Below are 14,220 nucleotides of genomic sequence, written 5' to 3' on the forward strand. Positions count from 1 at the left end.
TTTTAAAAAACATAAGCATACTCAAATTCCCCCAGGGAGACACACTGAAAGTCCTTATACTATACACTGATAGGATCATTTAAAATGTCTTAAATTTATGTAGATTTGACTCACAAATATTTTCTACTTCTAGGCTCATTTAGAACAAATAGATATAAATGACCAGCTCATATATGCCTTCTGCACAAAGAATGGTGGCTACAATAGAACAGGAAGCCAAGGAGAATGCATTACACAAAATCAATGGGCCAACTTGAAGAATATAACTCTGAAATTAAAAAGTAAAAATATTAGGTAATCACCAAAACAAACAAACCCAAAACAGTCTGAAAAATGCACCAAGTTGTACCTATATTTCATTAATAACTCACTCTATGTTACTTTCTAATGATATGCCTCATTGTTTCAATAGAGGATAGTGGGTTTTTTGGTTTTGTTCTTTAGTTTGGTTTAAATGAGTAGAAAGTATCTCAGTATCCATAGCTGGGAGAAGCCTAATTATAATCATGATATTCCAGAAAATCTAAAGCAACTTTAACAATAAAATTTTAGGACAAAATGAAGTGCCTAGAAGATCTGATCTTTTAAATCTGAACCTACAGAAGCAACATGAATGTCCTCTACCCTTAAGATCACTTGTAATGTAACAGCTGGAAGAACGAGTCATCTAGTTCAGCACCCTCACTGGACAAGTGTGGAAACTGAAGATTAGAGAAATTTAGTGACTTGCTGAGGGTCATATGGTGAGTGAGCAGTCAGGATAGATAAAAACTCTTTGCCCTGTATCACACTACCTCTAAGAAAACACAATTCAAGAAAAGAGAGAGAGAGAAAGGAAAAATGAAGGGAGAGAGGGAAAACTAATGACCTATTTGGTTATTTTAAAATTAATTTGCTCTAGAAGATGTATTATATTGGTATAAGGAAAATGAGCATAAAATGTTTTTTAAATACATAAGGAAGAGGAAATGAAAGGATCTGCCAGTAAAGTAGTATATATTCAGAGAAAATTTAACGGCTGTTATAAAGACAAAAAAATTAAGATGATTTATGGTTAACAGATTAAGTCTTTAAAATCCATCAAAAATTCACTTGCTCTGTGACTACTCTTGAGTTTTCAAGACTATTTGTGTGAATATCCAAGTATCTGTAAATTTATCTGGCTTTTGGAGGATCTCACACTCCCTGGACAGGACGAAAATGGATCTATGTTGGCCACTCTAGCATGTTCACTCTACTCTGATTAGGCCTCCCCCAGACTACTCTCAAACATGAGCTACATGCGTGGGTTCTGGGACTCTCCTGGTTGCTTCTGGAATAAGAAGAAATCTCTCTTGACAGCCAATAAACTGACAAAGTTGATAACATTTTAATCTTAATAAACAAAAGGTAAAATATTCTAAATCTGATGAATGTAAAAGAAAGAGTTTATTCTGGTTTTCTATACCACGATAAGAATCTTTTAGCTACAGTGCTTGGGGTACCTGGGTGGCTCAGTTGGTTAAGCACCCAACAATGGCTCAGGTCTCACAGTTCATGAGTTCGAGCCCCAGGTCAGGCCCTGTGCTGACAGCTCGTAGCCTGAGGCCTGCTTCAGACTCTGTGTCTCCCTCTCTCTCTCTGCCCCTCCCTTGCTTACACTCTCTCTTTCAAAAATAAACATTAAAAAGATTTTTTTTAACTATTAAAAAAATAAAATGTCAGTGCTTGAAGGTCTTTAGAGTTAATTTAATGCCATACTCTCATTTTACAGATAAAGCAATTTTAAACTGAGAGACAGGTAGTAACTTGTTCAAAGACTCACTTTCTTGGAAACTATTTTTTTTTCCAGGTATAGTGTGTAAGTATTGGATATAGGAGACAACTTAATTTAGAAAGTATTCATATTAATTTAGTCTAGGGAAAGCAGTACATTCTAGAGAGTCTGGGAAGATGGACAGGCAGGTTATAATCACTCAGAAATTCCAAGCTTGTTTCCAAAGCTGCTATCCCATGGAACAGTGAGTAGCTCAATGAATGTTAATAGATGAGGGTGTGGGGGAGAGAGAGAGTTCAGGGTCAAGTAAAATTTGAAAACAGTGGATTGAACAAAGTAAAACAGAATTTTTTATATCTAACTTGCACGCAGTCTTTAATACATTAATGTTAACTGAGAATACCCTAGAGTGGTATGTGTTGCGTTTCACTAATTTACCTAGACCTGAACTTTTTTTTTAGTTCATACTTACTCACATCTCCCTAAATAGTATACTCACAAGCGCATATTAAGAAATCTTTGCCCTGGGGAGAGGGAGGGAGGCAAACCATGAGAGACTCTTGAATGCGGAGAACAAACTGGGCTGATGGGAGTGGGGGAGGGGGAAGGAGGGGTGATGGGCATGGGGGAGGGCACTTGTTGGGATGAACACTGGGTGTTATATGTAAACCAACTTGACAATAAACTATTTTCAAAAAATTAAAATCTCATAGATCTCATCAGAATTAAAAAAAAAAAAAAAAAAAAAAAATCTGTGCCCATTATCTTTAAACACAGACATCAGAAAACCAAGCATTTTCAAGTTACAATACATTGCTATCACCTTGCTCCCACTCAAGGTTGCAGCTCTTAATAACCTACCCTTGCTCTGCATAATTCAATCAATCTTACTGGAACAGTGACAGAATACTGGAATTGGACCACTTTAATCCAGAGTTGCCAAAAGGCTGAAATATACATGTTCAGAGTTCAATTCAACATATATTTATTCAATATCTACTATACACAAGGTACACAAATCAATCTTTCCAACCATTTATATCTCCTTTTCTTCTCTTTCAATGCTTTCAGTTCTAATAAGTTAATTTACCACTATAGTATCTCCTTTCTTATTAGCCCCACTACATATTAAACTATCAGCATTTTATTTCCATCTGGGGAGGATGACTCCTAGGAAAGGAAAATACAACAGAGAACTAATAGAGCATACATTTTTGCTTTCTGACATACCAATTTTATTTTGAGGGGCTTTCAAACACATCCATCTTATTTCAAAGTGGCCTAAATTTGCCTCTCTATATTAGTATCATGACTATTAAAACAATTCTTTTATTTATTTTTTTTAAGAGTCTGTTTATACTCATTTGATTTTAGCTAGAAAATGTTCATTTACTAGGAAAGTAGCATTAAAATCACAATGCTTTCTTTGCAGCCAAATAGGTTAAAAGATAGAAAAGCTTTCCTTGGTGCGCCTAGGTGGCTCGGTCGGTTGAGCTGTCAACTTCAGCTCAGGTCATGATCTCACAGTTCGTGGGTTCAAGCCCCTCATCTGGCTCTGTGCTGACAGCTCTGAGTCTGGAGCCTCCTATAGATTCTATGTTTCCTTCTCTCTCTGCTCCACCCTGACACCTGCTCTGTCATTCTCTCTCTCAAAATTAAACAAACATTAAAAAAAATTAAGAAAAAAAAGAAAAGCTTTCCTCATTATACAGAAATTTTCAGTACCTCTTGAAAGTCATCCATTCCTGAAAAAATATTAGGCCCTTTATTGGTTCTTCCCCCACGGTCTTTGCGTTTGATTTTCTTCGGCAAACCACGTCCACGACCAACATTAAAACTTTTAACCCTCTGTTCAATACCTAAAAGAGTTAAATGTACTTCAAATATTACAGAAAAACAACACGACTGTCACTCTATTAGTTTATAGGGAACAGGATATTTTAAATAGAATAAAATATACAGTGCATTCTTTCTCTTCCTCTCCAGATTCAATGAAAAAAAATTAATTAAATGCTTACATTTTACTTCCTGGGTATTGCATTTCATTTTTTTTTCGAGGGATGTTAATGATAGTAAGAAAAGCAAGGCACAAGAATACTCATGGCTAGAGAAACCACATCTTGTTCTGTTCTTTTCAATTTTCCTCAGAATAAGAAAATCGTGTTTCAGAGAATTAAACATTATATTCATCCCTAAGGAAGACACTGTAGATATCAGTGGTTACTTTAACCAAATTTAGTTTCTAGTGATAATTTTGAGTAGATATCACATATATTTCCAAGTAAAATTTATACTTGCCCTACTTTTTAAAAACTTGTTATTAAAAATATCTAAAATTATGAAAATTAAATATTAGGGTAGAATACAGAGTATTTCTCATTTTACCAAAGTACCACCAAACTAATATATTTTCTTACATATAAAGTGATCTTAAACCTACAAAACAGCAAACAAATATATGGGAAAAATGTTTTACTTCATCAAAAAGAATAAAAGAAATTAAAAATCTTAAATAACATACCAATTTTCACCTCAAGGAGTATTGGAAGAGATTTGGAAAAATTGGCATTTCATACACTGGTGTGCTGTTAAAAACTGATCTATTAACTTTTTGGAAATCAACCTTGGTATGTGAATCAAATTCTTCAAATGTGTGGCTATATCTTTTGACTCAATTCTGCATTTCAGAATTTATTCTTAGAAAATATTTGTTAAGACATTTTCTGAGACTTTATAAATATGTATGGTTAATCACAGAATTCAAAAAAATGGGTGCAACTTAAATCTTAAGACTTAAGTTGCACTAAAATCTCAAGCAGTTACTATTACACAAACCTAAGAATCTGTTAGACAAATTATGGTATATCTATTTAATTGAATAGAATGCAGACATTAAAAGCTACTTATTAACATAAGAATGAGATATACTTCATAGTTAAGGGAAAAAACAAGTTAAACAGCATGTGTAGTTTTTTGTTAAAAATAACTGTCAGAAAAATTCTGGAAAAATGTATGCCAAATATATTAATAGTCCTTATTTTTGGGTGCAGGGATTCAAATTATTTTTGTTTTATCTTTGGTCTTTGTTGGGTTATTATTTCCACACTCAGAAAAAGTTTTCTGCAGTTGACCATATATTTCATAACTCAGGGGGAAAAATGAATGTCAAAAATAAAAGAATACTCAATTTTTTAACAGAGCAAACAGGAAGAACCTGAAAGGGAAAACCCCAGGTGGGAATGGATGAGCAAAACCTGTCTATGTTCCCTTATTCCCCAAGTGGAATGATTCCTGACACCACTATGTCTAGACTTCAGGAACAAATTTAATAATTACAATAGCATATGCACAGGCAGATTCCTTTCCTTTTTAGGTCAGCAAAGCCTGGATACATATTTTTCAAAGGAATTTTGCTAGGATATCAAGAAAAAATAAAGTCATAAAAATTACCACATTTACTCATAACTAATTCCTTTTTTCAGTGATAATTATAGTAACATAGTGTTTGGGTGGTCACTGTTTCACTTAAGTCTCATCTTGCTCCAGTTTTCATGAAGCAGACATTGAGTAGACAATTCTTAACTGTGATTTGACTTTTATGTGACCCAGAGTTTCTATAGCAACTTTCCATGGTCTCTCCAGGGACCATGTGCTTCAATACAGCAGATGAATTGATGAACACTACAGAAACTTCTTTAGTTTATGTTCATATTTCCAATCTTGAAGAATATCCATAATCCTAAGTATAAGTACATTTGTACAGCAAAGATGATCACCGTCTTTGAAAGTCTAATAAAAGAATACCTTCCCGGAATTCTCTCCTTACAGGTCTAAAATATAGAGCAATGCATAGAGTAACAGAAACAACTGAAAAAGGTAGGCTATTTTTTCATTAAACTGATAACATTATACAAGAAAAGGGAAAAAAGTAACAGGAAAGTTGTTTTACATTTTTATATACTTTAAAAATGTTAGAGTCTCTTTCTAACTCAAATATTAAGATACCATGCAGACTGAAGTCTGTAGATGTCTGTCCTCAAAATTTAAAAATAAAGAAAAATGAATTCAGGAACCACAGGGTAAGCTGGTCTTGAGAAGAGACTAAGAAATTTAAGTTTTTACTCCATTGCTACCTGTTGTAATAAGGTTCCCATATTTAAAAACAGCCCAACAATTTCACACTTACCTTGCTGAACTTTCATTCTTTGTTTTTTCCCTGGTTCTTTAGAAAATGATGATCCTAAAGCAGTGCTTGAGGTTTCTTTAGTTTGTCTGTATTGTTTTAGCTGACTGGCAAAATCTTCCTCTGTTTCCTGACTGTAGGTACCAAAGTTGTCATCACTGTAGGTACTGTACTCATCATATTCCTTACTTTTAAATTTTTTGTTATGTTGACTCTTCTTTGATGTCATGTAGCTTCCTGATAAATGTCCATGCTAAGTAAAAATGGACAATTATTATTAGAATTTTTCAGATATATAAATGAATTGATAGTAACACAGGACATCTTTTTCCCCCCAGAATTTGGAAAAAGAAGGGGAAAGGCAGATATAGTTCCGACTCTTGGCTAGTGCTTGTCTATGACAGTATTTAAAACTAAGTTCAAAAAGCTAAGTGCTACTCTGGTATTATTGAACATTATAATGTTCATAGATCCTTGCTTATGAGTGGGTTTTATTCCTTTTTTGTTTTCCATGTCCAGTGTCTCAATGTTTGTACACAAAAGTATACTTAAAAATCCATACCGTTATACATGAATTCCTTCTCTAAAAAGTTGAAAAAGTCTTTTTGAAAATAAGGAAAATATATGGGCACCTGGGTAGCTCAGTAGGTTGGGTGTCTGACTCTCGACTTTATCTCAGGTCACAATCTCACGGCTCGTGGGATTGAGCCTGGTGTTAGGCTCTGCACTGGCCATCGTGCAGCCTGCTTGGGATTCTATCTCTCTCTCTCTCTCTCTTTGCCCCTCCCCTGCTCACATGTACTCTCTCTCTTTCTTTCAGAATAAATAAACTTAAAAAAAAGAAAATAAGGAAAATACAGTAAAACAGCTTGAGGTGGGAGTAAATACGTATTCTCCTAACACTGTCCCAAATAACAAATTTAAGCATATTATACTTAACAAAAAAAACTACATGTATGGAAGTTTTAGAAAAAGAAAGTGTTTCTATCTGAGGTCTAACAAGGATATCTCTAAAAGTTAAAAACATCTAGTGAATATACTGCTCATTAAGAACTATTTATTATAATATACATGATTAATTTTATTAATAATTTATTTTACTAAAGCATATGAAAAATAATACATTTTAGTCCTATGGTTTTATTTAATGGTAGTATTCAATTCTACTTCTATTCACTAAAATATTTTTATTAGTGCTATCATATCTTCTGTCCATATTTTTAAAAGGAAGAAAAAATACATACAATTACAATTTGAGGCTAGCAAAACCTAAACCATGATTCATCTCCAGCTTAGCACATTTAAAATATAATGCAAAAATACTGCCTACCCTGGCAGATTACCACCATGACACTATGTGTTTTTAAAATATTAAGATCTTTTCAGTAATTATAAAATAGAAAAAAAATAATTAACTCAAAATATCAAGAAAATCAATTAGCTCTTCAATTTTAAATTTTGAAGACACTGTATTTGATTTGACTTGTTTTAAACAGTATTTTTTTTTTTAATGTTTTATTTATTTCTAGGAGAGAGAGAGACAGCATGAACAGGGGAGGGTCAGAGAGAGAGGGAGTCACAGACTGAAACAGGCTCCAGGCTCCGAGCTGGCAGTCAGCACAGTGCCCGACGCGGGGCTAGAACCCACGAACCGCGAGATCATGACCTAAGCGAAAGTCGGACGCTTAACCGACTAAGCCACCCAGGCGCCCCTTTAAGCAGTATTTTTTAAATTTATAAAAAATTTATAAACTGTTCTCATCTAGCACTTTAGAAATTCAGAAGAGTATCTAGAATTACAGCGAAAGGGCAGTGTTTCTCAAAAATTTTTAGAATACTACGAAAATAAAAAATAATAATATAGATTAAGTTGAAGATTAAGTTTTAGTTGAATGGTGCTTACTTTTTCTTTTATTAAAAAATTGATTCTATGACATACCAGACCAAATGGATTTCATAGATATATTCAGAACATTTCATCCTAAAACAGAATAAACATTCTTTTCAAGTGCACACAGAATACCCTCCAGAATAGATCACATATAGGCCACAAAACAAATCTCAACAATTTAAAAAGATCAAAGTGATACCATGAGTCTTTTCTGACCACAACACAATGAAACTAGAAATCAATCACAAGAAAAAATCTGGAAAGAGCATAAATACCTGGAGGTTAAATAACATGCTACTAAACAATAAACAGGTAAACCAAGAAATCAAAGAAGAAATTTAAAAAAAATATAGAGACAATTGAAAATGAAAACACAATAGTCCAAAATTTTGGGGAAGCAGCAAAAGTGGTTCTAAGAAGGAAGTTTACAACAATACAGGCTTATCTCAAGAAGTAAGAAAAATCTCAATAACCTAACCTTATACCTAAAGGAGTTAGTAAAAGAAGAACAAACAATATCTAAAACCATCAGAAAGAAGGAAATAATAAAGATAAGGGAAGAAATAAACAATATAGAAACTAAGAAAACAACATAATGAAACCAGGAGATGGTTCTTTGAAAAACCAACAAAATTGATTAAATCTCTGCTCACTCATTCAAAAAAAATAAAATAAGAAAAGAGGACTCAAATAAACAAAATCAGAAACAGAAAAGGAGAAATAACAACCAATACCACAGAAACACAAAGGACTATAAGAGAATAGTGTGAAAAATATGTCAACAAATTGGGCAACCTAGAAGAAATCGATAAATTCCTAGAAACATATAACCTAACAGAACTGAATCAGGAGGAAATAAAAAACTGCAACAGTCGGATTACTAGGAATGAAATTGATTCAGTAATCAAAAATTCCCAGTAAACAAAAGTCCAGGACCCAGATGGATTCACAGGTGAATTCTACCAAACATTTAATGAAGAGTTAATACATACTCTTCTCAAACATCTCCAAAAATAGAAGAGGAAAGAAAACTTCCAAATTTGTTTTATGAGCCCAGCATTACCCTGATTCTAAAACCAGATAAAGATACCACTAAAATAGAGAACTACAGGTCAGTATCTCTGATAAACATAGATTTAAAAACCCTCAATAAAATCTTAGCAAACTGAATTCAATAATACATTAAAAAAATCATTCATCACATTCAAGTGGGATTTATTCCTAGGATGAAAGCAAGGATAGTTCAATAATCACAAATCAATCAACATGATACATCATATCAATAGGAGAAAGGAAAAAATATGATTATTTCAATAGATGCAGAAAAAGCATTTGACATAAATACAATATCCATTCACGATAAAAGTCCTCAACAAAGTAGGTTTAGAGGGAATATACCTCAACATAATAAAGGCCTTAAATGAAAACCCCACAACTAACATCATAAACAATGGGGAAAAACAGAGCTTTTCTGCTAAGGTCAGGAACAAGACAAGGATATCCACTCTCACCTCTTTTATTCAACATAGTACCAGAAGTCCTAGCTACAGCAATCAGACAAGGCAAAGGAATAAAAGGTATTCAAATTGGTAGGGAAAGAGCAAAACATTCACTATTTGCAGATGACATGATACTACACTTAGAAAATCCTAAAGACCAGCTAAAAACTACTAGAACTAATAAATGAATTCAGTAAGGTCACAGATACGAAATCAGCATACAGAAAGCATTGCATTTCTATACATTAATAATGAAGCAGCAGAAAGAGAGATTAAGAAAACAATCCCATTTACAGTTACACACACACACGAAGTAAATTACCTAGGAATAAACTTAACCAAAGGGGTGAAAGATCTATACTCTGAAAACTATAAAACACTGATAAAAGAAAATGAAGATGATACAAGCAAATGGAAAGATATTATATTCCATGCTCATGGACTGGAAGAACAAATATTGTTAAAATGTCTATATTACCCAAAGCAATCTACACATTTAATATAATCCCTATCAAAATACCAGTAGCATGTTTTTACAGAACTAGAACAAACAATCCTAAAATCCGTATGGAACCATAAAAGAACTCAAATAGGCCAAAGCAATCTTGAAAAAGAAATATAATACTGGAGGGGCGCCTGGGTGCCTCAGTTGGTTGAGTGACCAACTCTTGATTTTGGCTCAGGTCATGATCCCAGGGTCATGGGATCAAGCCCAGTGTGCACTGAGCATGGAGCCTGCTTGAAATTCTCTCCCTCCTCCTCTGTCCCTCTCCTACTGTCTCTCTAAAAAATAATTTAAAAAAAAGAAAAACAAAACTGGAGGCATCACAATTCTAGACTTTAAGTTATACTACTAAGAAAGCTGTAGTAGTCAAAATAGTGTGGCACTAGCACAAAAAAAGACACATATATCAATAAACAAAATAGAAAGCCCAGAAATAACCATACAATTATATGGTCAATTAATCTTTGCCAAAGGAAGCAAGAATATGCAATGGGAAAAAGATAGTCTCTTCAATAAATGGTGCTGAGAAATCTAGACAGCTACATGCAAAAAGAATGAAATAGGACCACTTTCTTACACCATACACTAGAAAAAAACTCAAAATGGATTAAAGATTTAAATGTGAGATGTAAAACAATAAAAATCCTAGAAGAGAGCATAGGCAGTAATTTCTCTGATATTAGCCATAATAACATCTTTCTACATCTGTCTCCTGAGGCAAGGGAAACAAAAGCAAAAATAAAACTACTGGTACTACATCAAAATAGAAAGTTTCTACACAGCAAAGAAAACAACCAATGAAACTAAAAGGCATCCTACTGAATGGGAGAAGATACTTGCAAATGACATATTTGACAAATGGTTGGTATCCAAAATATATAAAGAACTTATACAACTCAACACTAAAAAAGCAATACAAAACAATGGGATTCTATTAATGCTTCAATGATGTATTTCAACGCTCTATAAATCGAGTACTCTTTAAGGAGTATGGATTTTTTGCTGCAGATCAGATGCTTGCCATAAGAGCTTTTAATTTAATATTAATTTAATTCTATGATTTTTCACAGCCTTTACAAAATAATCTCCATATTCGTACTATGCAATTAAAAAAATTTTTTTTAATGTTTATTTCTTTTTGAGAGAGAGACAGAGAGACAGAGAGAGAGGCACGCAGAATGCAAGTGTGGGAGGGGCAAAGACAGAGGGAGACAGAGAATCTGAAGCAGGCTCCAGGCTCTGAGCTGTCAGCACAGAGGCCAACGTGAGACTTGAACCCACGGATGGCGAGATCATGACCTGAGCCGAACTCAGATGCTTAACCAACAGAGCCACCCAGCCGCCTCCATATTCCTACTTTTTAAAATAGAATTATCCCTCTGGCTCAGGTCATCTCATGGTTTGTGGGTTCGAGCCCCACACTGGGCTCTACACTGGTAATGTGGAGCCTGGTTAGGATTCTCTTTTTTTCTCTCTCTCTCCTCCTCTCTTCTGCCACCCTCCCCTCTCATGCTCACTCTCTCTTAAGACAGATAAATAAACTTTTTAAAAAAGTATTAATAAAACAAAATAAAATAGAATTATCTCTAAACTTTCTATTTATCTCCCTCATTAGTTCTCCGAACTACAAATATTCTTAATAGCCCTCAAACGATACAAACCTGCCCTCATCCCAGGGCTCTTTTGCAGTGAAAGACTCTAATGTTTGAGTCAGGGCATCAGCCATGCAGCGGTAGTGCTAAGCACTTAAAATGGATGATACTACAGGAACAGCCCCAGTTCTCTAGGAGAATATCTTCACATGTTGATCATTTGGAAGGAACAAAATATATTCATCAACAAGCATCTAGCAAGTATTTTTTAAAGCCTTCCTGTAAGAAGGTAACAAATGAAATAGCCTGTAAGTTCTACCAAAGGATATAGTTTCTCCAATCACTTTGCTGACTGATTATTATACGTGGCTAGAATGCTGGCAGGGTAGACTGGGTTTCAGTAAAATGGAAACTGGTCCCACGGCAATCAGTGCTAATGTGAAATAAGGGCCTTGAACAAGGATTAGGGAAAGGAAAGATATACTAATTCCTTCAATTTATTTTATTGTATTAAAAAAATTTTTAATGTTTATTTATTTTTGAGAGAGAAAGAGACAGAGTGCGGGCAGGGGAGGGGCAGAGAGAGAGGGAGACAGAGAATCTGAAGCAGGCTCCAGGATCTGAGCTGTCAGCACAGAGCCCAACATGGGGCTCGAACCCATGAGCTGTAAGATCATGATCTGAGCTGAAGTCGGAAGCTTAACCAACTGAGCCACTCAGGCCCCCTCCCTCCACCAACTCCTCCAATTTAAAAGCTAGGTGTTAATACTATATTCTATTTGGGGCCTAAATTATAGAAGTTATATAGCAGACACTTGTTATCCAGGAAAATAGGATTTTTAGAATGTACTTAAGGTATTTTCTAATCTTAGTGAGTAAACTCTAAAACATATATGGAGGAAATGGTACTGAACTTTCTCTTTTCTTGGTAGACTAAATAATTCAGACCAATTCTCCTCCTAAAAAATGTAGAAAAGATAGATATATCTTTTTAAATCCACTATAAACATCAGAGAGAGAGCTATCAAAATTAGTGAAGGATGTTGGACTATTAACAGCTATGGAGTAAATGAAAATCCTGAGAAATGAGCAGCATCTGGAGCAGTTTTTGGTCTGAAAGCATTAGCCCATCATTAAAAATCAGCTGAAAGGGTCAGGAGCACTTTTTCTTTTTAAATAGTTTATTGTCAAGTTGGTTTCCATATAACACCCAGTGCTCATCACCACAAGTGCCCTCCTCCATGCTCATCACCCCCCTCCCCCTCCCCCCCATACCCTTCAGTCCTCAGTTTGTTCTTGACATTCCGAGAAATAAGGGGGGAGAGGGAGGCAAACCATGAGAGATTCTTGAATGTCAAGAGCACTTTTGAGTATACCTTTAATCTATGGGAACAAAAGGCAAAGTCCAGAGTTTGGAAAAAGCAGAAGCCTTAGTAACTGCCACCCACTGATTTTGGGTTAATCTCAAAACACAGAATCAGAGGCTACTGTCCAATCTTAAGTCATCTGGATGACCCAGAAAAGTCTCAAACCCTGAAGTTGGAATAAAGTTTGTAAGGTCACTACACATTTGTCAGAAGCAAGTAAAAATCCTCTCTGGAGGAAATTAATATCATCCTAGGCCTCAAATTATTTATACAAAATGCACTATATTTTGCAAATACAATGCTCAGCACACAATACAAAAACAAATGAAAACCTAGTGATATGAAGAGACAAGATCAGCAAGAACACCAGCAAAAGCAACCAGGAATAGAAATAGACTCCTGATATTAGAATTTATGTAACACAGATTTTAAAATATCTGTGCTTGTTATTTTCAAGTAAATGACATAAGAATTTCAGCAGAGAACTGGAAACTATAAAAATTACTCTGAGGATTTGAAAAAGAATCAAATTACTAGATCTGAAAAATATAAACACTAGAATTAAGAACTTAATATATGGGTTTAAAAGCTAACTAGATCCTCTGAAGAGAAGAGGAGAGAATATAAAACAAAGCATATGTAGTATGTTAATAATCAGGGAATCTGGGTAAAAGATATACAGGTGTTCTTTGTAACATTCTTGGACAAAAATAAAAATTATTAAAATTACAGTGAAACAATTTCCCAGTATATAAAAGCTGAGAGATTTTATGGACATTGAACCTGCGCCACACACACACACACAAAAACTAAAGACTAAGTACTTCAAATTAAAAGAAAATGATACCAGATTGAAATTCAGATCTACACAAAGCAACAAAGACCACTGGAAATGAAATGCGGGTATAAATAAAGGATCATACATTTCTAAAAAATGTCTTTAACTGAATTCTTGAAACAAAAATAATTACATTGTACTTGTAGGGATATAATAGTATAATGACATAATAAATAACTATAATGTTTAAGAAAATATGAATCAATTAAAACAAATGTACTGTTGTTTACACATACAAAATGATTTTGTCCTTAAGAGTAACTCCCAGAGAAGGTTATATATTTATTACAATATTTCTGCCACTGTTTTAAATACTTTACACATTCCTTTTGGAATAACTTTAAGTGACAGCTTACGCATCAAGAGCTTACAAATCTCATTATTTGATCTTTTCAAATGCTTTGCTCTCTGAAAGAGTAATGACCATTGTGAGCATTTTTTCATTCTTTGAAATAGTCTCTGAACAACTGTTGAGTATTTCTAAAAAATAAATATAACTGCAAATTATGAAAATTAGGTATCACATCAGTGTTTGATATATTAAATGGATTTAAAATTTTTGTCATTAGTGGTAAAAATAATTCTAATG

General features: G+C 34.0%; 1 protein-coding gene across 1 annotated transcript in view; it reads right to left on the reverse strand.

The window, feature by feature from the left end:
- ZC3H6 (zinc finger CCCH-type containing 6) overlaps nt 1–14,220 on the reverse strand; it is a 72,072-nt gene that overhangs the window by 16,687 nt on the left and 41,165 nt on the right. The window contains exons 4-5 of the mRNA XM_077773486.1: nt 5,943–6,192; nt 3,482–3,615 (exon numbers count right to left, since the gene is read on the reverse strand). Coding sequence (XP_077629612.1) covers nt 3,482–3,615; nt 5,943–6,192 — 384 coding nt within the window. The remainder of the gene's footprint in view (nt 1–3,481; nt 3,616–5,942; nt 6,193–14,220) is intronic.

The sequence above is a fragment of the Crocuta crocuta genome, unplaced genomic scaffold, assembly GCF_008692635.1.
Source record: "Crocuta crocuta isolate KB4526 unplaced genomic scaffold, BGI_CrCroc_1.0 scaffold67, whole genome shotgun sequence".
Taxonomy (NCBI): Eukaryota; Metazoa; Chordata; class Mammalia; order Carnivora; family Hyaenidae; genus Crocuta; species Crocuta crocuta.